The sequence below is a fragment of the Prionailurus viverrinus genome, chromosome A2, assembly GCF_022837055.1.
Source record: "Prionailurus viverrinus isolate Anna chromosome A2, UM_Priviv_1.0, whole genome shotgun sequence".
NCBI classification, from domain to species: Eukaryota; Metazoa; Chordata; class Mammalia; order Carnivora; family Felidae; genus Prionailurus; species Prionailurus viverrinus.
This window is the reverse complement of record NC_062562.1, coordinates 50114438-50138092: the sequence shown is the minus strand read 5'-3', so window position 1 is coordinate 50138092 and position 23655 is coordinate 50114438. Positions and strand designations below refer to the sequence as shown.

The following is a 23655-nucleotide window of genomic DNA, read 5'->3' as shown; positions in this document are numbered from 1 at the left end:
CTGAGCTTCTGTCCCCTTCTGGCAAGAATGGGAATGATGATGCCCCCCCCCACCCACTCTTTGCCATCCAAGATTGTGATGGGACCAAAGGTACAAGCTTGAAAACTGCCAGGTGCTCTTTGGTACAAGGGGAGTGGTTCCTAGGAGCCAAGGTCCTAGGCGCCAAGGACTGTGGCTGACGAGATACGGCACCATCGTCTCCTGCCAGTCCCACCATTCCAGAAACCTATCAAGATGGGGCCAGGTGAGGTGACCTCAATCTTATCTGTACACATGTCAGCCCCCAGTACCTGGACCTTTTCCCTACAACTGTTGTCAATAGGATCATGGTGATGTTCCAGATGCTCCTTTACACGTCATATTGGAGTGTCCCGAGCCTCTACAGTTCACTTGTTTGCTCCTCTGCACCCTTTTCTGAGCATTCTGGCTGGGGCAATAAAATGGATTTCTTGGTGAGAAACTAGCTGGCAGATTTGGGGCAATCACACCATCCTGTGCCTTCGTTTTTGGGGCATTTGCAATTGCCTTTGCATCTGCTGAGAATGTTCCTTCCCCATGTGCTCACGTGTATCCACACAGCCCCTTCCTCACCTCCTTCAGGCCTTGGTTCACATGGCAACTATGCAGTGAGGTCTGCTCTGGTTCCTAGTCCCCCATTCCTGCCTTATTTTTATCCATAGCATTCACCAGCATCCGACCAATCGTGTATTTTACTTTCTTTATTAGCTTATTGTCTCTCTTCCCACTCCTCTCTGTCAACCCCCACGAGATCAGAGCTTCAGCAGAGTTTCTCAGCATTGGCTATATGCCAGGCACAGCTGTAGGCACTGGGGATCTGGAAACAAATTGGGCGTGGACCCCACCAACAGCAGTCTAGCAAAGACATGCCCCAGCAGAGAGGGGTCTGGCCTGTGCTTACATGATGCAGGGTGGGCCAAGGAAAGCTGGTACTTGTGCAGAGGTGTGGCTGAGGTCCAGCTCAGTTTGGGCACAGGTAGATGTGTTTCTGTTCCCAGTGACTCCTGTCCCTCTGCACTGCTCTGAAACACATTGTACATCACAAGGTCCCTGAACTCGAAGCAGCCTGGGAGTCCCAGGGACGTGGGGCAAATCAGATCTTTATGCCAGCCTCACCTGTCTCCTCTGTAAAAAGCAGAAAAACGTATCTTCCAATGTAATTGAGGTTATTTTAATAGGAATGTCTTTAGGGGCCTGCAAAGCCCTTCCTCCTTCAGAGTGGGGCCAGATGAAAGGAAGGTTCCTTCGGAGGCTCCTCTGTAACAGATCTGATAAAGCGCTCTTGCCTCAGCTGTGTGCCCCCAGAGACGGCTCCCATTTTTATTGCTCGTGGCCCAGAAGCACAGTGGAGGCTTGATGACTAACGAAGCTGTCTGCTTGGGGCTCAGTCCCCAGTCCTCACCTGACAAAAGCACCTTTCACAGCTCACATTCCCCCTGAGCTTTCTTTGTGTTCCCCCAGACTGCCCTGAAATGCCCAGGATGGGACGGTCGCACTCAGCAGAGCTGGGGTCTGTGGAGAAGTGAAGAGGAGCAAGTCAGAGGTCCTTCTTTTCCTCATGCTGGGGTCCTTGAGGGTGGCATAATCTCCCTCTGACCTCCCTGGCATAGCGGTCGGTTTCAGAGGCAGAGACCACGTGACTTGGCCTTGCAGTCTGTAATGTCCTTGTGCCTTGTGTTTTACAGAAATTTAAAGAATATGTGAATGGCAGTAACCTCATCACTAAGCTACAGGCCAAGCATGACTTACTCAAGCAGACCCTGGGTGAAGGTGAGTTGGTTGGAAGGCAGAGGCCTGTGAGGAGGGATACTTGTTTTGTTGTGGTCCCCTGGGTCGTTTCAGCTTGAGACATGGGCACTTGGTTGAATGAGGCCTGGTAGCACAGCCACCTGGCAGGACTGGGCAGGCCAGTACAGATGCTAAGAGGGGTCTAGTGTGGCTGCAGAAAACATGGGGCAACTACGTTCGTTTAGGTTCTGGGGGAGAGTCCAAGGCAAAGTGATGAGAGGGGTCCCCAGCAGGTAGGGGGTGGGGATCCAGGAGCACAGAGTTCTGCATTGCTGTTTTTTAACAGGTACTGTTTGCCAGGAATACTCCTAGAGTGTCTGGCCAGGCATCTAGGTCCAGAAAAGAAAAATCCATATGTGTATTTTGGTCCTTGAGGGATGTGAGGAGTAGGCTTAAAACTGCGCAAAGGCCTCCAATGACAGTTGGAATAAAATCCAAAGTGCTCTCACAGTACATGAGGCCAAAAGGTCATTTGAACATTACGTTTTTCACTGACCGTATTTATCATTGTCTACTCCTTTACTGTGCACCAGCCACTCTACGCTCCTTTCTGCCCTTTAAAACTCATCAAGCTCATTCCTGCCCCAGGGCCTTTGCATCTGCTGTTCTCTCTGCCTGGAATGCCCTTAACCCAGATCTCAGTATGGGTTGGCTCCTTATCCTTCAGCTTTGTCAGCAGAGGTGTCACTTCCTCAGTGAGACTCTCCTTGTCACCCAACCTCAAGAAATCACCACCTCTGTCCCAACACTCTCTGTTTGATTTTCTTCATCTCATTCATCACCATGTGAAAGCACCCTATTTATTATTTGTTCATTTGCTTATTATCTTTGGGTACATCCCCACCCCAACTGTCTCATATCTTCTTTACGAGTAGGGACTTCCTTGTTTATTTTGTCTACCACTTTATCTCCGGTGCCTAGAATAGTACCTGGCTCACAGTAGCCATTCAGTTAGTCATTGGATGAATGTTGAATGGGAAGGTCACCAGGACACAAGCCTGGCCCCAAGGTCAGGGATGGCTTGCAGCAAATCGTGGTGGCCCTGGAAAGTGGTGTGACTGTCAGCTATGAGGGGGATGAGCTGAGCTGGGTGTTTCTGAAGTTGTGAGGCCCTGCTTGAGCCCCACATCCAGATATACTCTTGTATTCTGTTGGAGAGGTCTGTTGGCTGAAGGGTGTGCTCTATGTAAAGGAAAAAGAGCATGGGGTCCAGGAAACGGGATTTCCAAAGTGATGATACCAGTAGATCCCAAGACGACAGCTTGAAGCAGGCCTAGAGATCACCCAGGAATTTTCCAGGGAAGTAGGAGTGTGATAGGTGAGAGTCATAGTGGGGCATAGCACCCCACTCTTCTCCATACAGATGCACATTCTAGGGGCTGTGCCCTGCCCACCCAAGCCTTCCCTGACACTGTCCACTCGGCACCGATCAGGGGGACAGCTGGAATCTGCAGATGCTTGGCATTTGTGAGCCCCGTGCTTTAGAGGAAACAGTGGGAAATTAAACCATTTCCCAGCCCCAAGGTGCTTCTAACCTAGCGAGGAAGACAATTCATGAATTCATAAAAAATTTAAAGCGATAACATTAAGTCACACAGAAATACTAGGTGAATTGCCAGGTGAACAGTACAGACTCTTAAGAGTATGAGCCAGGAGTGGAAGGGATCACTGTGGGCCCAGAAGAGCCGGAAAGGCTTCAAGAAAAATGAGTAACTGGGGCTTGGAGTAGTAACCAGGGGGTTAAAACTAATATCAGTAGAATTTTTTCAATCAACTTTATTGACCTATAACTTATGTACAATAAAATCCACCCGTTTTGTGTAGAAATCACTTGTGACAAACATATGTACCCAGATCAGAATATAGAACATTTCTGTCACCACAAAAGCCCCTTTGAACCCCTTTGAGGTGAATCCTTTCTCCACCACCCCAAGCAACCACTGATCGGATTTCTGTCAGCATAGATTAGTTTTGTGTCTTCTAGCTGGGCAACTTCTGGGGGTGATAAAAATGCTCCTGATTTGGTGTATACTCAGGTGTATACATTTGTCAGACCTCATTGATTGGGGATAAGGGTGGGAGCAGTGAGTCGCATTGGTCTTTTTTTTCATTTCCCCCGACTCTCCTCTACATTCTGCCCATCCTGACATTTCCATATTGGGCCAGAAGAGTGGGGCGCATAGGAGTAGGAGAGCCAGAAAGTCCTAGGGAAGAGCCAAGCTGGTGTGCCAGGGACAGCTCCCATGACTAGCATTAAAAAGGAGGATTAGTTTTATAGCCAGTGGCCCCTGGGGGTTGGAGGCTGTTTCTCAGAGCCATGTACCAAAAGGCAAGTCCCTATGAGTTGGTTGGCTCCTTGTATGTTCAAAACCAGGAGCCCTGGTTTTAGAAAAGTAGATGTTCTTTTAGAAAATAAGATCCCAGATGAGAAGGTGCTTCTCTCCAGCTCACCCATGTGTGCTATCAGATGCAACCGTTTATTACTGCCCTTGCCTGAATGAATAGCCTTGATGAAATAATAATAAAAATTAGTTTGGGTTGGCATAACCCCTGACCCATTTGGTCTCCCAAGTTCACTTAGCCTTCAGCTATACCTTGCTCCAAGATGTGATTTACCAGTCCTCCTTCTGAGTTTTAGGCTGAATAGCAATGAAAAACTGCAGGAAAATGTGGCTTCCGAAGTGTAAGGGCAGCTAAGAAAGAAAGAGCCATCCAGAAGAATCTCAGTCCTATTCTCTAGTAAGCCAGCAATGGAAAAGCTTTGTGCTTCTTTTGAATACTGGGATGGGCCTTGTTAGACTGGTCAATTTGGGTGAGGATTTTTTTTAATAGACTTTGTTTTAGAATAGTTTTAGATTTACAGAAAAGTTGCAAAGATAGTACAGCTAGTTCCCATAGATGCCACATCCAGTATTTCCTGTTAATTGACATTAACAACTCATCATAAGTGAGTATGGAGTATTTGTTACAAGTAATAAACGCTGGTCCATTGTTATTTCTAAAGTTAACAAATTGTCCAATTACTGGAAAGAACCGCAGCTGAGACCACATCTTGAGTCACTTTTGTATCCCCACTGCCTGATAAATGTACATGTGGATTCTTAGGGCACCGGGTGAAAGGGGAGAACGTGCACTGACTTAGATTGGTCACGTTCTTGCCTGTTGGGCAAAGCGGACATGGAAGAAATTAAGCAGGCCAAAGCAAGCTCAAGATCTTGGCTCCTTTATTTTTCTGAGTGTCAACAGACGATTCACCTCTTCTTGCGCGTGCTGATTCTTCCATTCAGTAGAAAGCTTCCCTAAGAGTGGGCCGGGGTAGGATTACACCTGCATCAGTGACCTTTTTATGCCCTTTGAAGGCTATTTTGTATTGGGAGGGGCAGTCTGGAAATTTTGGAAGCAGGTGAGAAATATGGGGCCAAGTGGAATATTTTGATTAAGAAGATACAAAGCTTGTTTCTTGTTGTTGTTGTTTTTTTTAATGAAATGTGTCATGTAATCCATTTCTCTTAAGTCATGTTTTGACAGCATGGCTCAAAGAAGCCACAAGTTAGAGGAAACACATGGTCTTTAGGTCACACTCAGAAGCAAAGTTTTTAACATGATTGATCCCAGACACATAAGTCAAAAAGCTTCTAGGTGCCCTGCAAAGTGGCATTCCGTGTTGTAAACATCACAGCCACATCTTGGGAACAAGAACGCACCCTATATGCCCTTGGCTGTTGCTATGCCATTGTTTTTGGCCATCGGATTCTTAGTTTATCATCCTGTCTTAGTCTTAGATCCCTGACCTTTTTACTGCTCTGGGTAGTCTATAAGCTCCAGGGTTTATACCCAAGATATGGGTGATGTTTCAATTTACTATAGCCTCTCAAGAATGAATAGTGCATTGTCTATAAAAGGGATGGGACATAACCTTTTCAGACCAAGATTTAATAGCACATTATAGAGCCAGTGTTTGCCAGGACCAGACAGTCTGACCTTCTGAAAATGACTGGGCCACTAACTATAAAATATATTTTTAAAAATCCCAGTGGGTCTCAGAAGATAAAGGGCAGAACAGTTTTGATTTCTGATATTTTCTAGGAGTTGCGAAAACAGATTCCGAAAGATGTTGGTAATGGGGTTCTTGAGAGCTAGAATAGGAGTCTAAAGCTGACAGGGAATATATTTGATTCCTTGCTGGAGGAAAGTCTGCCTTGAGTATGTTTCTGACATTGCACTGCAGGACTTCAACACTTAGATTCCTACCTCCACACTTCTCCCCTTTCTGCCCTTATCTGTCCATTTATCTGTCCATCCATTGTCCAAAGCATAGATGCTAAGCTCAGCCTGGAGGGGGAGAACAGTGAACACAAGACAGACAAGGTTCCTGCTGTCATGGGGAACAGAGACCTCGAACAGTAAACAAACTACTAAATAAAGAATTACAACCATTTTAAGTGCCATGAATGGGAAATTGGGGCTGAGATAGAGAACAATTGTTCATATGGGGGATGGGGTGGGAGAGGAGACCTGCTTTAGGTTGGGTGAGCACTGAAGCCTCAGGGGGGAGGTCATGTTCAAGCTGAGACTGAAGGGTGAGAACACATCAGCCCTGTGAACAACTGAGGAAAGAGTGTCAGGGCAGAGGGAACAGCATGTGTGAAGGTGGGAAGGAACATGGTGAGTCAGGACTAAAAGAAGGGGAGGGTGGCTAGACCTTAATGAGCACATAGAGGAGTGTGCATTTTTGGAACTAAGAGAGGGTGGAACAGGAAACACCTCGTAGGTCCCCTTTGGAGTCAGAGTTGCACAGCTTACTGCAGCCATAAGGGAAATTGTGTGTTTTATAGTTAATGCAGGCCATCGGCCGACCCCTTTCGTGGGTTGCTTTAGCTGCAACTCGGGGTCTTGGGTCTGTATGAAACCTGTAGCTCAGATTGGCGTCTGGTGGGAGTTTGTCTGAGACTACAGACACATAATAAGATTATGCATAAGAGATATGTCAATTTTGTCTAACCTTTCGCCTTTCTTGCTTTGGTCTTTGGCTCCAGTTCAACCAAATGTAGTAACCCTTGTAACTGCTTGTGGCATTGGTTAGGAATTAAAGAATTGTGTGTTGATTCCCTGCTGTGTTTTATTTTCAGACTTCTGTTACTCTCTTCTTCCCCTCATTTTTGCCCCTATCCTCATTTGGTATTGTTTTCTGTAGAGAAAATAAATGCTCGGTTCTTTCTTTTAAAAAGTACTTTCTATGCATCTGGCTCTTGATTTCAGCTCAGATCATGATCTCACAATTTGTGGGATCGAGCCCCGCATTGGGCTCTGTGCTGACAGCGTGGAACCTGCTTGGGATTCTCTCTCCCTCTCTCTCTGCCCCTCCCTCACTCACACTGTCTTTCTCTCTCTCTCTCAAAATAAATACACTTAAAAAATTATTTAAAAAAAAGTCCTTTCACGTGAATGCTGGATGGGATTCTAGAGTCTAGAGCTGTCCAGTATGGCGGCTGCCAGCCATCTAGCTATCAAACGCTTGAAACATGGCTAGTATGGATTAAGATGTATAAAATGAAAACAAGATTTCAAAGAGTTAATACAAAAACTATATGAAATACTTTATGAATTTTTATATTAATATACATTGAAGTGATATTTTTGATGTATAAAGTTAAACACAATATGTTATTAAAATTAATTTCATTTCATTATTTTTAAAAAATTTTTTAACGTTTTTATTTATTTTTGAGACAGAGAGAGACAGAGCATGAGCAGGGGAGGGGCAGAGAGAGAGGGAGACACAGAATCCGAAGCAGGCTCCAGGCTCTGAGCTGTCAGCACAGAGCCCGATGCGGGGCTCGAACTCACGGATTGTGAGAGCATAACCTGAGCCGAAGTTGGATGCTTAACTGACTGAGCCACCCAGGCGCCTCTCATTATTATTATTATTATTATTTTTTTGAGAGAGAGAGAAAGCATGAGCAGGGGAGGGGCAGAGGGACAGAGAGAGAGAGAATCTCAAGTAGGCTCCAACTTGGGGCTCAATCTCATGAACTGTGAGATCATGACCTGAGCCTAAATCAAGAGTTGGACGTTCAACCGACTGAACCACCCAGGCACCCATCTTTACTTTTTCTAATGTGGCTGCTAAAAATCGTGGCTTACATTATATTTCTATTAGACAGCATGGCCTAGAGGTTCTCAACTGCACCATTAAAGGAATGAAGTACTGAATCATGCTGTATGGATGAACCTCAAAAGCATATGCTAAATGAAGGAAGCTGACACAAAAGACTGTGGATTGAATGCTTCCATTTTTGTAAAATGTCCAGATAAGCAAATCCATAGACAGAGGATAGATGAGCAGTTGTCATAGGCTGGAGAGGGAGAGAGGGAGTGACTGTGAATTGGCCTGAGGAATCTTTTCCATGTGAGGGAAATGTTCTAAAATTGAATTGTGGTGATGGTTACACAACTTTGAATATTTACTAGATCATTGAATCATACATTTCAAATGGGTGAATTTTTTGATATGTAAATTATGCTTCAATAAAGCCATTAAAAATAAAAGGGAAGGCAGTGACTTGGAGTCTGCAATTCCAGGGGAATGGAAGATCTGGAGGTAAGATTAGGGAGTCCTCAGTCAGCACTTAGGTCACCCAGAGAGGGTGTGTAGAAAGAGAGCTGGGTGTACCTCCTGGGGGCAGATGAGGAGGAGACAGCAAGAGAAACTGAGGAACAGCCTGGAGGGTGGGAAGGACACCTGGCAAGTGTGGAGTCATGAAAATCAAGGAGAACACTTGGTAAGAGGAAGAGAGTGATTCACTGAGTTGATGGTGCTGAGAAGTCAGATAAGAGCAGAGAAGACGCAGAAGATAAGTGGATCCGGCCACACAGAGCAAGCAGTCTCTGTGGATGGTGAGACCAGAAGCCAGCTGCAGTGGTGTGAGTGGGGGAAGCAACAGTGCCTCTATAAAGCTCCTTCAGCAAGTTTTGCTCTAAAGGAGAGAAATGGGAATGGAGTTGGAGTGAGAAAGCGAGCCCAGGGAGGTTTCAAAACTAGGTTATACTTATCCAGAACATGTTTGTATGCTGATGGAAATGATCCAGAAGAAAGGAGATTGGTGATGTTAGAGGTGTCGAGGGGGACACTTGCAGAAGCAGAGGCCCCAAGAAGGGTGGAAGAGGTAGGACCCAGAGCACGGGCAGAAGGTCTGAGCTTTGGCAGAATTGGGATGCTTCCCCAGAGTACCGGGACGGGAGGTAGAGCGTGAATGGGCAGGCATAGGTAGGTGGGTGCATCATATGGAGGCATGCCAAGACCCGTCTTACTGATTTTCTTCTCCAGGGAAGGAAGCGAGGTCTTCAGCTGAGAATGAAGGCAGGAGGGGTCGGGGTGGGGATGTGGCTGGGCTGAGGAATAACAAGAAGGTATCTTCTGGCTGCTGCTTTTCAGGGCCAAGCATATGACAGGTGCTCCACAAACCTTTGTTGGTATAAAGCAGTGTGTGAGTTCTCGAGCTTTGGCAGGCAGAGAAGGGATCACCCACGGTGCTTGTTAAAATGCAGATTCGTGGCTTCTTAGCTCAGAGATTCTGATTCAGGAGGCTCATGGGAAAGCAAAAAAACCTTGCATTTTTAACAACATCCCCAGAAAATTCTAAAGCATGTGGTCAGCAGGCTGCAGTTGGAAAATTGCTGGAAAGAAAAAAAAAACATACATGAACAACATGAAATGAAATTTATGTGAACATAGCCTTATAGGTAGGAGGCACTGGGGATTTAATGAGACTCCATTCTTTCCAGCAGACCATTACTTAGGCATAATTAGATTTCCCATTTCACAAATAATTAAGTTCAGTTGTTTCTTCTTTTTAGAAAAAGATGAATGTTTGCTGGTTAAAAAAGAAAAAAAAACAATTTAACATCAATGTATACTTTTCTTTCCAGGGGAGAGAGCAGAATGCGGCACAACCAGGTAAGAGCTAGGGATCTTGGTTGTTTCCACCTGCTGCCTGAGGTGGGAGGGGTGGAGGGGAGGTGCAGGAGAGGCGGGAAGGTGGGAAGGTGGGAAGGCAGATGCTGCCGAGGAGCTCAGAGAAGCTGGGCTGTTCTTAAGAGTGGTCTAGCTTTTCCCCAGTGTCTCCAGTGGGGATGGTGTGGCTGTGCAAGAGAGAAGGCTGGCTGTTTTGCTTGTCCTAACACTGTGCTGGTGAAGCCACGCCCCCTACAGGCCGGTGCGGGGGAGGCGCCTTTCCTAGCTGCTGTGGGAAAGTGGGGGTATGTTCTGTTGGCGCTTTCCATCTGGTGGGACAGTAATATATATTGCAGAGTGGCTGAAGACGGACAGCAGAAGCCAGAGGCTGTGGGGGTAGCTGTTGACCTGTTTCCCCATCTGTTCTGTGGCTGCTGAGCAAACTGTCCGGCCCGGGCGGAGGGCCCATCCTGGGGTCCCCATTTGCCAAGGCTTTGGATTTGGCTCGTATGGCACACACCTGGGCATATGCATGTGCAGAGCCACATCAGTGCGCACAGACGCCCCTACTGCCCGCACCCTGGCTTCAGACCTCATGGGCACTTGGATGGACTGATGGGAGAGCCCTTTGCTGGGAAAGTAACAAATGGGCAACTTCTGCTTTCTCTCCAGCTTGCTCAACATTACCCTTGCGCTTTTCCTTGAGCAGACGAGAGCCAGTGAACACTTTCCACTCAGCAGCTGGTAGCTGAGGGGTTGACTTTCAGTGACTGGACCTTTCCTCCACTTTCAGAGTTTTGAAATACATAAGCAGCCGTGTTGCTGTCTGAGTTGTTCCTTAGAGCCCATCCCTTTCTGAGTTCCCAGCAATAGTTATCCCACTGCCCAACACAAATTGAGCCAGTGGCCCAGAATCCTGGAAAGCTGTTATACTTGGCAAGAGGAAAGATGAACCCTCAACCCCCCTCCTGCTCATCTGGATGAGAGTTGGCTGAGAAGAGGCTTGGAAAGCTCTGAGGCTTTCAGTTTGCTGGGCCCAGGGTGGGGGAGACTGAGGGCTTTCCAGAAGCTCAGCTCTGCAGCTGTTCCACTGGGCCCTGGCAGTCTGGGAATATCTGGATGATTCGTATTGCCAGGCAAGGACCTTCCTGTACAAGGGCCAGCAGATGTGCAGGGTCACTTTCTAAGAACCTTTCAGAAACAAACTCCTTACTTATTTTCATTTTTCTGGCAAGAGGATGTTGTTGTAGTCCCCAAACAACAGAAGCCACATTTTACACCAAAGTCTGCAAATAGGAAAACAGATGGGGGATGAATTGAGCCATCCCTCACTTCCTCCTAATTCCTAGAACTCATGCAAAGGAAGATGGTTCCAGCAGATTTCATGAGAAATCTGTAATCGAACCCTTGGCCAGGGCCCAGGGTCTACCTCAGAGAAAAGTTGATGTTTTTGTTGTTGTTGTTGTTGTTGTTGTTGTTGTTGTTGTTGTTTAAATAAAGCCATTTGAGAGATAGTCTTCCACACCCTCTTCAACCTAGGGCCTGGGAAATACAAGTTGGGACTACAGACCTCCCACTTAGATATAGTAAACTGCAAACCCAGCCATCTGTACTCTGGCCCTTGGCCAAGGTCAGAGGCAACTTTGTTGGTAAACTGAAAGCTTCCCCTTCCAAAAATCATTTTAAATTCATTGTACAATGCACTGCCAACTTGAAGTGGTTTTTAATTTAATCCTAAAGGCCCTGGGTAAGATGTTTCTATGCTATGGCTCTCTGTATCTTCCACAATTTCCTGCCCAACGTTAGTGTCATTTTGGATGATCCTTTGAGCAGGTCCCCTCAGCCAAGTTGCTGCTGGCCTTGTATAGACAGACCAATTTTTGCACATGGGCTGCAACATGTTACATTTTTTCTCACACTTAAGAACTTAGAATAATCCCAATTCATAACCCTGTAAAATAGGCAGACCAGGTGCAAGAGTGCACTTGAAAAGTATATGAATAAATGGCACGGTCAGATACAAGTATAGGGTTTAACTGTGATTATTTTAACTACAGACTGGCTTCCCTAACTCAGGTTGGCTTGTCCCCATGGTGTGGATTAGCCGTGAAATCACTTGAGATTTCTTGTCCAGATAGATGCAACCTGATGCGTACTCATGCACAGCTTCCAGGGGCCTGACTGCCACTGAACCACAGTGCACTACCACCATTTTGGATGTTCACACGCACATGTATTGGGTTATCTAGGGAACATTTTAATCACTACCCTTTTGGTCACAGAATAATTTTGAGGCTGATTCCTATGTTGCCAGTATATGTTAATTTTCATCTTGGTTGAAAGGCAGAAAGGGGACATTGGTCTCTGGTTTCTCTCTCTTCCTCTCTGTGGCTTTCTCTGTTCCTGTTTTCCCTGCCTCTCTCTCTTTCTTTCTTTCCGTTTTGCTCTGCAACTGAGCAGCAGAAGAGATGGAAGGCTTAGGCTGCCCCACTTTCCTTGGCTGAGCTGCCCCCCTGCTCCCCACTTTGTGCCCCACCCAGCACTTCAGTAAGTCAAAATTGATTTGATGTCATGCAAAGTTGGGATAGCTACGTTTCCTTGTCAGAGATTTCTGGTCAGTGCACAGAACACCACACAAATAAAGAAATCCCAGTGATTTGAGCAGTCCTTTGCTTTCTGGAATAGGCAGGAGAAATGGGAAAAGTATCCTTTTCCCTCTTTATTCCATTGTTTAAACTTAAAGAAAAAACTCCTTTACACTTATTTTAAGGAAACCCTTCAGCCGGCCACCCTAGAATTTTTGGTATTGGGTGTCCAACACCTACATTAAGAATCTCTACTTTTGCTGGCCATGGGAGTTTAATAGATAATTTAGAGCGACTGCTGGATGCTCTGGGATAAAATCAACTTCCCAATTTCACGTTCACAACAGAATTTGGAGTAGGAAGAGCTGAATTAGCCCCAATCACATATTTTTTGTGTGCCCCTTGGGAAGTTTCTTAATTTCTCATGGGCTCATTTGCCTTATGTTTAAAGTGGATTTAGTAAGTCTTGCCTGCCTCACAGGGTTGTCGTGAGGGTATCACGCATGAGACAAGGAAACCATCTAAGAATGCTCACAAATAGAAACCCCAAACACTAGGGAGATGAGGTGGCACAGTTGCTATATCCTCAAGTTATTCCTAGTCCCAAGATTTAAAACCTATGGCCTTGTGTCACATTGTTTACACTCTCTTTTGGCATTTGGAAGCTCCAAAGCGGATCCTTTGCCAGAAATACCACCCCCACATACCCACATCCTCAAAAATTCAGTAACTTACAAAAAAGAAATGACATGGACTTAGCTAACCAAATTGACATAGATCCAAGATGGGCTTGAAATAGTCTTGCCTGTTGTTTCTTTTCAAAATTTTGGTCTGTGCTGTTATTTTGGTTCCAATGTTTGGGTGGCATGATATTTGGATTCAGCTGTGTCTTTGCCCATGCATGTCCTGGAGCTAGCAGCATTTGCTCAGTACTCAAACACGTAGGAGAAGCTCACTAGATTCCCCTAGATGGCTGGGCTGCTGAAGAAGACAGGCACAACACAATGAGGCCAGTGAGCAGAGGCAGCATGAACCTCTTTCACCTTGATTGGCACCCCAATCCATAAGATTTCTTACCCGTCCACAGAAATCAATCAAGACTTTGGGGACCAGGTCTTTGCTCGTCACGTGTGGACATTAGCTGTGCCAGGCTGGGTCCCCACTTGTTGCTCCCTAAATTGTGAACCAAGCCATTTGAAAATGAACTGCCTCTCTTGGTTAGGGGCCCTTCTCCTAACCTCAGAAAGCCCTTTGCCCTGGAAGGCTGGCAGCATTGAGTCAGGCCAACTTGGGTGGCGAAAGATGAGCAAATAAGCCAACACAGGTATATGCATGGTGAGCAACTCTGGAAACTGGTCCAGTGTCTGTGGCTGTTTCACTGTTGCTGGTGAACTGTGGTATGGTTTCCCCTCCCTGTAGCCAAGAGTGGAGCACAGGGAATGGAGATCCTAAAGTAAAGCAAGACACTTTCAACCTGACCCATTGGGTCCTCCGCTGGCAAGGGTTAATGGGATGGATGGAGTCCTTGGCTGGAAACGAAAAAGTGCCCTAAGGCTCCATGACTGGCCCAGTTGGGAAAAATCTTGGCGTTGGAGCCATAGAGGCCTGAGTTTGGGGCCTGGCTCTGCCAGTTCCCCTCTCTGGGCCTCAGAGTCTGCCTCTATAAAATGGGGCCGTATATGCAGGGTTGAGCTGACGTTAAGGGTGATAATGGATTTGAAAGCGCTTGAATCAAAAGTGTACTTGACTAAAGAACAGGATATGATCATTATCTCGGGTCACCTGGGGACCCCAAAGAAGCTGTAGGCTCCCTCCAGGCATCAGTATCTTCATCTCTAAAATGAGAATAATAATTGCCTAGCTCTTAGATCAATGAAATAAAGATTAGTCAAGTGCATTTGAAATGCCAAGAGGCATTAGAAAGATCAGTGCCCTGGTACATTGGGAGTTGAGACGCAGTGATGAATTTAAGCCAAAATAATGAAAATTAACCCTTCCAATCATCATTGAAAGTGTCTTGCTTTCTCAGGCTACAGATTACATCTCTGTCCCCTGGTTCCTCCTCCATCTGGTCAGCTTTGCAGGATGACAGCCTCTGATTGGGGTTTCAGTGGTTTCCTGGATACATACTATTTCCCCCCTGTGATCTAGAATGCATCTGTGTTATGCGAGCATTGCTCCTGCCTGACATTGTGGGTAAATTAAGATTCCCTTAAACATCCAAAGGCCTTCAGATGGAGCATTGGACACCAATGTGCTGAGGGTTCAGGGGTTTCCATTTGCATTTTGTGTTCTCCTTCAGCCATGGGTTTTAAAGAGCGTCTTTCCCAGTTGTATGTTTGCGTTGGTTGCTTTCTTGATTTCTTTTGTTCCATTTTCCCTAGGCCCCCCTGCCTTCCCCCTAAACCACAGAAAATGAGGAGACCTAGGCCTCTCTCAGTGTGTAGCCATAAACTATTTAACGGCTGTATGGAAGCGTTTATTAAGGTACTTGCTGGGGAGCCACGGAGTCCGCGAATGCGCCCAATGTAATGGCAGCCTTTCTCCACCTCCTCCCCTTGGCCAACAGCCCTACCCCGACCAACCAGAATTTTCAGTCGTGCCCTGGCCCCAGCCCTGGAGCAAGCTAGTTCCTCACTGAAGCCTGCTCTTAGCTTCAGTAAGGGCTTCTAGGCAGACTACTTTTGTCTCTGACCATTTGATCCTAAGTGCCTTCCCGGGATCCTCAGCCCTAGAGGAGGGATCGATCATGATGAAACCCATGGAGTCCAAGTGGGGTTGAAATGCCAGTGCAGTGGTCCCCGCCAGCCATGCTTTCCTGCTTCAGGAACTACAGTCCTAGCTAGGCCTGAGGGACAGTTAGAGAAACTACCTTGCCTCACTTCACATCCATGCCTCCCAAGAGGCTATTGGTTAGAAGCAACACAAAGAAAATCCTGCAGATAAGAGTGTATTTTTATACAACTGATTATTATTGTTGTTGTTGTTGTTGTTGTTGTTGTTATTTTGGTTGAGACTATAGCAGCAAAGGAAACACATAAAATGTTTGAGAGAAAACTCTCCCACCTTGTTTTGCTTCTTGTTAGGCATTGAGCTGGGGTAGTCCCTTTAGAATTCTAGATTAACCCTGTACATCCTAAACTAAACATGAAAGTGTTGCAGCTCAGTGACTTTCTCTTTTCTTGCCTCCTGGATGCAAAGGGCAGAGGACCAAGGCATCCCAGATAGAATGAATGGCTCAAGGACACTGAAGCTGGCCACAGAATTGCAAAGGGAAGCAGGGGGCAGGGAGATGCTTGAGAAACATTAGTTAGGGGGAGCAGGGGAGAAGGTCCCTGCCAGTTATCTGAGAGCCCTCCAATATCCAGCAAAGACACTTGCTGCAGAAAAGAAGGCTGGTGTCAAGCAGGAGAAAACTAAATGCTCTTCGGCTTTGCTGACAATTTAGGAGTGATGGAAGCTATCCCTGCTCAGTGTACTCTTTCCTCCATCCTGACAGGCTGCGCACGGGACCTGCAGGATGGGGTGAGGGGGCAGGCATGGGACCAGGTAAGCAGAGCCAGCCTGGGTCCCAGAGCTGTCTCTGCCTATGGGCTGAGCTCTGGGGAAGGGACAGTAGGGAAGGGGACAGTGGAACATTAGGGGACCATTTGGGACGGTCCAGGGGCAGCAAGGCGTGCTTTAGGATACCTAAAGGTGAGGCACAGAGGATCCAAAAAGGAGGGGTGCCCCTGGGTGCATCAGGAAAGAGGTACTGTTTGGAGGGGACCCAGAGTGAGCAGTTTGCCATCCAACAGGTCATGGAAGACACAGCTGCATCGAGTCCTTCTTTCTTTATCTCCCTTCCTGTCTCCACCAAGACTTCTTCTGAGTCCACCCTTACCCTCGGAAAAGCCACTGCCCATAGCTGAGAGGGGACCAAAAGGAACATTAGCTATTCTCCCTGCCTCTAAGGAGCATATAGGGCTGCTTGGGAGATTTTCAGCACAGAAAGCTAAGGTGGTTCAGGATGCGCACTCTGAATTACTGCAAGTAAGTTCCATGGGAGCTCAGAGCAAGAAGAACTGGGAGCCTTAGAACACAGGAGACTTCTGCAGGGGCACTGGGCAGGGGGGCAGGGGGAGGTGAGAAAAGGGTAGGAATAAAGCAGAGAGGAGCAGGACAGAAGTCCCTGAAAGAAGGATGACCATGAATGAAGGCCCAGAGACAGGCACGCCTTCCTGGATTTGCCCAGCTCTTTGGAAACTGGTGATAAGTCAGGGCACTTGGAAGGAACTGACTCCTATCCAACAAGACTTGAAAATTCGGTGTTCTGTTTAATGAAATAGTCTTTCAATAGAGAGCTCCGACATGCAGTGTGTGACTGCCAACTAATTTGACCTTCTTCCTCCTGAGAAACACATCAGAACTTCTTCAACCACACGTTTGCACCCGGAGGAAGTCACCTTGGGAAGCCACCACATTCTTATGCTAAATATACTGTCAAGGCTGCCATTGGTCAGTGTTCCTCAGAGCCTGTAGCATGGCCCTGGTCGGTGGTGCCCAAACTTCGTATCAGAATGGACGCCCTGGTCATTGGAAGGAAAAGCATCCTTCAGTTCAGCGCTGCCACACCCCTGGAGGTAGAAAATGGCAAGAGGCATATGCTATAGAGGGGCTGGCTGTCCGGCTCTGAAAAGCCACTTAGCCTGTGTCACACTGTTGGAATAAGTGCCCAGCCTCTTCCTCAGGGGACTCGGAAGAATAACACTCATTTGGCTGGAAAAAAAAATATGGTATATTTGTTAAACACGATTGCATTTCCTCCTAGTCACACTGTACTTATGCCACAAACTCTCAGGGCAGCTCAACAAACTCTTCTGTGTGCCTGCTATGACTAGGCAGTGTGTAGATGCACTTACATGCAGCAGGGCTCGCCTTAAGGGTTATTCACTTTCAGAGAATGAGAAAGCAGTTATGATATATTCAGTCCTTCAGCCTTTGTGAATGGAGTGTAGTTCTCTCGTATGATTCACATGCCGTCTGGAAGAAGATTCTGCATGATCGGAGAACACCCAGCTTTGAAATGCCAAACCTGTGAAAGGTTTTTTGGTAAAATAACATCCCTGGGACTCCGTGATGATGAGGGTTTTAGTGGGACGAGGCAGCATCCCCAGGTTAAGAATGACGGATACGTTTATAGATTTCTAGGGTCTTTGGAACATCCTTTTCAACATCCTTGATTTTTTTGTTGTTGTTGTTCCTCTCAGCCAGAAGGAAACCCAATTTTTATTATAAATTTTGAAGCCCACTTAAATTTTATTATAAATTTTGGGAGGCAGAGCCCTCACCCCATTTCTATAAAATGAGAATATTAATTACCTACCTCATGCATGTGTGACGCAATCAAATGGACTAATATATGCCATGTTTCTAGAGTACTCCTGGCATACTGTATGCACTATGGAAATACTAGCCATTGTTGTTGTCATTAGCCTTTAGGAGATTGTTCATACAGTCCCATCTGACAGGCTGTTTGCTCCATTCTAGGATTCAGGTCGTTTTAGCCAACATACAATTCTAGTTGTTTAGATGCTGGGTACTGGACAGATGTCACCAGCTAGAAGGCATCCATCCTCCGCTGTCTCAGGTCAGCCTCTCAAGCAGCCTGGATGAGACGTGGCACCCACCCCAGAGCCTGACTGCTGCACATATGGAAGAACGAACAGACCGTGCTCCCCTGAAAATGGGTGGCGTCAGTGGCTTTAGTGAAAGGAAAGGCTCCAGTGCTACCTACAAGATCATAACAACATTTTGACTCTTTACTGCCCTCCCTTCCGCAGGCCTTTCTCAGCTTTGGGGTTCCCTGAGGTGTTCTCGGTGCCAGTGTGAGGGTCGGGGTAGGAAGGAGAGCAAAGCCAATGGATACCCAGGAAAAGGTACCCAGGGTGTTTGGTAGGAAAGCATGGGAAGCTGTTCGAATGTGGAATCAGGTGGAGTCCTGTCGGGTTGTATCCAGAGGGCACCTAATAAACACAGTCTTGGTACAATTAGCTTTTTACTAAGAATGAGGTTTCCTGAATTGACTTCCAGGGACAGTGTTACAGTAGATGCCTGAAGGTGTGTGCCCTCCTTTTTGTGGGCAGCTGGGCTAACCTTAAGGTGTCTTAGGTGGGCCCTTGCCCATCGATGAGTAACAGCCCCTGTGTTGAGGAGAAGCTAAACATGGGATGAGGAGAAGGGGCTGAGCACACACCTGGGTACACACATCTCTGCACTTGACAAGGACTGATAGAGTCCCCTTTGCCACCTGGTGTCCGAGGCAGGCACCTTGGGAGGCTAGCTGGGGGCAGGGTGCAGAGCTCCTACGAGGCCCTGAGGTGCACGGGCGGCCCTCCCCATCGGCAGACTGGTTGGCAGTCTCCCCAGGACCGTTGCTGGCTGCCATTGCATTTCGGCGTTCACGGACTCTGAAGGATCTGCTTACTCTAACTGATCTTACTCCTGCATAATCTTTTCTTTTTCTCCTGCTCTGCTGCCTGTTTATTTTTTGTTATCAGAGGAAGAAGAAATGCTCGAACCAGGAACCAGGTATTTACTAGAAAGGTCCGTTAGCTCCATTCAACTGAATGGAACCTGTCTTTAGTACTGACCTCTAGAGCAGGGCTCACCATGCCTATTGCCAAAGGGTCCATTTTTCTATCCTCTCCCTGACTGTAGTTAATCAAGGTGTGAATTCACAGGTGGGGTGTGGAGAAACCCCAAAGGCATTGAAATCTGTGGGTGTTTCCTGTCCCTTTACGAGAGCATGTTACATATGCCTTATTGTTTCCTCACCTGAGGAGGCTAGTGATTTAATTTGGCCTCTTTTAAAGACAGTTTAAAAATGACTTTATGTTCTTTAAGTGACCCAAAATAACAGAGAGATCAACCAATCATGGCATCCAAGAGAAAACTACCCCTTGCCCAGCTCTTTGTGGCCATGGGCCCATCTAGGAAGATGTAATCGGAAGTAGATTCACCACCTCCCCCACAGACGTGTGTATTTAGAGCTGTGTCTTATACAGCCTTTTTGACTAAGGTTGGCCATTCAATGGTCAATGGCTGACATTAGCTGTTTCCAGAACTTTTTCTCGTAACATATTTATTGTTAAACAGAGCATCTGCCTGGATGTTTAGATTGTAACCTCAGGAGTAGACCTGGCCTTCCTTTCTCAGAGCTCAAAAGGACCCTTGGGGCCATCCTTACCTCCCATAGTGTGTTCTTCTTAATTCAAGCATTAGATACTGCCATGCTAGAAGGAGGCCTTTGAATCCTGCCTTTTTGTGCTCGAGCACTGGGAGGATACGGGTTGAGTGGGGCAAAGTGGAGTGAAGGCAGAGCTCTCTTCAAGAGCAAACTCCAACCCTATCTGTCGGGTGGGTTCCCTCCCCTTCCCCGATGTGCCTGTCAACCTCCTGAGTCCTGATTTCTTCCCAGCTGAGTAAGAAGACAGAGCATTTCTTTAAAATTATCATAGCTATGTCTTTTCTGCACATAACTGGAGATTTTCTATTTTAACTGTTTGTGGAGACTTTAGGATTAGCAGTTCCTTGCTTATTTTCCTACTAATCCGATGGTACTAATATTCTGGCTTGAGTTTATAATCTGTGTCTGCATTGTCGTTTTTCCTCTGCCGGCTGCCATGCCCAGTACAACTCACAATTTCTTTTTTTTTCTTAAGGATTCAGGACAAGCTATACCACTTGTAGTCGAGAGCTGCATCCGGTACATCAATTTATATGGTAAGCTCGGTCTTGGGGCAGTGTTCTCAGCCATCTCCAGAACAGGTGCTGGGCTGTTGTCGGAGGAAATGAGACGCTAATTCATCTTGGAAGGCTTCCTGTTACTTCCCTGCTTCCTAGAGAGAAAATGCTTCTTGGCACAGCTGCTGTGCTGAGTGCTCTTCTGAGCCTCATATGTCTGGGGACAGAAGGTGGTGGTGAGAACACCCAGGATCTAGGAGAATAGAGGGTCAGGGAAGGCATGGGTAGGAGGATCATGTGAGTTCCTACCCCTCTCCTGCCCCACGTCAGAGCTCTGTGCTCCGAGCACTGAATGTAGCCAACCAATGAGTTAGCAATTTGATTGCAGTAAGTTCCATAAAGGAAATACAGGGTCTGGGATTTGCCGACCGTGGTATCCCCTGTGCCTCTTTGCACCTCCATCTATTCATTCACTCACTCCTCGAAAACTGTATTTTCAGAGTGCGGAGCAGGCACTGTTCTGACAATGGGGAGGAATACAGGCATTGAATGCCTAAGATAGGGGAGGTGCAGACCTTAGGTAGCTTATGTTACCAATTAGAAGGGCAAGGAAATAAGTAGATAAATAATACAATTTCAGGTAGTGGCAATGCCTAGAAACTAATTAAAAGGGGATATAGAATGGCTGGAGGGCAGCAGGGCTGCTTTGGTGAAGGAGGTAAGGAGAAACATGTCTGAGGGGATGATTATTTGAGTACAAGAAGCCAGCCATGCAATCTCCAGTGGAGAGCGTGGCAAGTATAAATTTAGGTCTCATGTAAGAAGGAAGACAAGTGTGACTGAATAGGAAGGAGCTAGGAGGATGGGATAAAAGACACAGGTGGTAGAAATTCGATATTGGCTAAGGAAAGACATAAACCAGCTTTTATTGAGCACGTACTATGTACAGACCAAACTTGGTTTAAAGCCTGCCTTTAAGAGGTAAACACTTTCCTAAATTATAATGCAAAGAGTTGTTTTACATAGAAAAACTGAATGTGAGGGAAAAGATCACAGTCACCCCATTACTTCCCATTTAAGACGAGAGAGGCCCCTTTAATCCCTTCAATTCCATAGATGACTGTTCAGTCCTATTACAATCCTGTCATTACTATTATGTCAGGTATCAGGGTCTCCTCTTTGTTATAGCCTTATAGAAACACATTAAAAAAAGAGACTGTTTTTCTTTAATGATTTAATGTTCCCCAAACTCGTTGATCCCAGGCCAGCGTGTACTCTTGACTCTAGCTTTTCTGAAAGGAAGAAGATGTCCCTGCTGGTGGGGGGTGGGAATGGTTGAGTGAGTGATACTGATCATTCCTGTTCAAAATCTCTGTGGCTGTTACACTGGAATGGTGGTTGTAAACTCAGGCCAACCTACTTGATCCCAGTGTACCTGATGAACTTGGTAGGCAAAGTGCCTGTTGGCTAAATTGGAAGTTACTCACTGGTCCTGGGTTGATATAAACCTCTTGTGGCCTTTTTCTTCAAGTCCTGATAAGAGATAACATATGAAGCAAGATGCCTCAGAGTATTTTGGCCAGCTGAAGTTCATTGCAAAGTCCCCTTTTGGGCTTCTGCCAGGAGATCTTTATTGGGAATGACTCTTGAAAAAGAATGGTGGGAGAAAGAGGCAAGCAATGGAAGGATCATCAATGTTCCCAAGTGGTCTGATGAGCCCAAGGCATCATGGCATTTTGTGTTTATTTGTTCCTTTCTTTTAGGACTCCAGCAGCAAGGGATCTTCCGAGTGCCAGGATCTCAGGTTGAAGTCAACGACATAAAAAATTCTTTTGAAAGGGGTAGGTATCCATCTCAAGCTTGTGTCCATAGGAAGCCAGGATGGGTGTTGTACGTCTTAGAGCAGCAGTGTGCCGGGGCCAGCTTGTATCAACATTTCTTTCCAAGTTTGCACTGAGTGCCTTCACCTTGGTGGCTTGAAATCGGCCAAGGCAGGAGTATTTACACCACAGAAATTGGCAAAGATCAGATCCTTCCTTTGTCTTTTTCCCTTCAAAGAGTTAACTGTTAAACCTTTACTAGCACATGAGTGACTTTCTCTAGTGACTGTATGGTAGTTGTTGGGAAAAAGGGTCTAGTAAAGCACTCGAAATCATGATAGGAGTCTGTGAAGGCTGCTGTGTTTTAGAAAATACAGCGTATTTGGAAGAATACAGATAACACCGAGTGGCTTTTAGAATACGCTAGTGCTTAGGTTTTATTAAATTAAATTAAATTACATTTATTTTTTATTTTTTAATTTACATCCAAGTTAGTTAGCAGATAGTGCAATAATGATTTCAGGAGTAGAATCCAGGGATTCATCCCCTACGTGTAACACCCAGTGCTCATCCCAACAAGTGTCCTCTTTAATGCCCCTTACACATTTAGCCCATCCCCCACCCACAACCCCTCCAGCAACCCTCAGTTTGTTGTCTATATTTAAGAGTCTCTTCTGTTTTATCCCTCTCCTTGTTTTTATGTTATTTTTGCTTCCCTTCCCTTATGTTCATCTGTTTTGTCTCTTAAATTCCTCATATGAGTGAAGTCATATGATATTTGTCTTTCTCTGACTAATTTCACTTAGCATAATACATTCTGGTTCCATCCACGTTGTTGTAAATGGCAAGATTTCATTCTTTTTGATTGCTGAGTAATACTCCCTTGTGTGTGTATGTGTGTGTATATATATACATATATATGTGTGTGTACACACATATATGTGTGTATATATATATATACTACAATGTGTGTATATATATATATATATACACACTACAATGTGTATATATATGTGTGTATATATATATATATATATATATACACACACACACACACCACATCTTCTTTATCCATTCATCCATCTATGGACACTTGGGCTCCTTCCATACTTTGGCTATTGTTGATAGTGCTGCTATAAACATGGGGGTGCATGTGTCCCTTTGAAACAGCATACCTGTATCCCTTGGAAAAATACCTGGTAGTGCAGTTGCTGGGTCATAGGGTAGTCCTACTTTTAATTCTTTGAGGAACCCCCATACTGTTTTCCAGAGTGTCTGTCCCAGTTTGCATTCCCACCAACAATGCAAAAGAGATCCTCTTTCTCTGTATCCTCGCCAACATCCGTTATTGCCTGAGTCGTTAATGTTAGCCATTCTGACAGGTGTGAGGTGGTATCTCAATGTGGTTTTGATTTGTATTTCCCTGATGATGAGTGATATTGAGCATTTTTTCATGCGTCTGGTCTAATGCTTAGTTTTTTATGCAGTGTTTTGGCCAAAAAAAAAAAATTTAGAACCCCAATCCCAAACCCATTTTCCTGTAGTATATCACATCCCAATTTACAAAGCACTTCCTTACCCTTTCTTATACATAATCCTCTTACAGTCGTGGGAGGTATTCTGTTTGTCCCTGTTGGCTATGCTCTGAGCATGCCTCTCCCTGGGCTCCAGGCCTGGAATTCTCATTACTGGGTTTCCTCTGCAGGGGCTGCCTCCTGAGCAGACTCACCCCTTCACTATCCCCCTGATTCCATCCTGAGGTTTA

The 23655-nt window shown here is 46.0% G+C and overlaps 1 protein-coding gene across 4 annotated transcripts in view; it reads left to right on the top strand.

The window, feature by feature from the left end:
- The window catches only part of SRGAP3 (SLIT-ROBO Rho GTPase activating protein 3), a 262285-nt gene that overhangs the window by 200927 nt on the left and 37703 nt on the right, over positions 1 to 23655 (top strand). For 3 of the 4 annotated variants that reach the window (XM_047849973.1, XM_047849974.1, XM_047849975.1), the window contains 5 exons: positions 1704 to 1788; positions 9736 to 9763; positions 14730 to 14832; positions 20049 to 20109; positions 21834 to 21911. In XM_047849973.1, coding sequence (XP_047705929.1) covers positions 1704 to 1788; positions 9736 to 9763; positions 14730 to 14832; positions 20049 to 20109; positions 21834 to 21911 — 355 coding nt within the window. Of the gene's footprint in view, positions 1 to 1703; positions 1789 to 9735; positions 9764 to 14729; positions 14833 to 17874; positions 17944 to 20048; positions 20110 to 21833; positions 21912 to 23655 lie in introns of those variants that run through there. The other variant, XM_047849976.1, reaches the window with a different exon arrangement.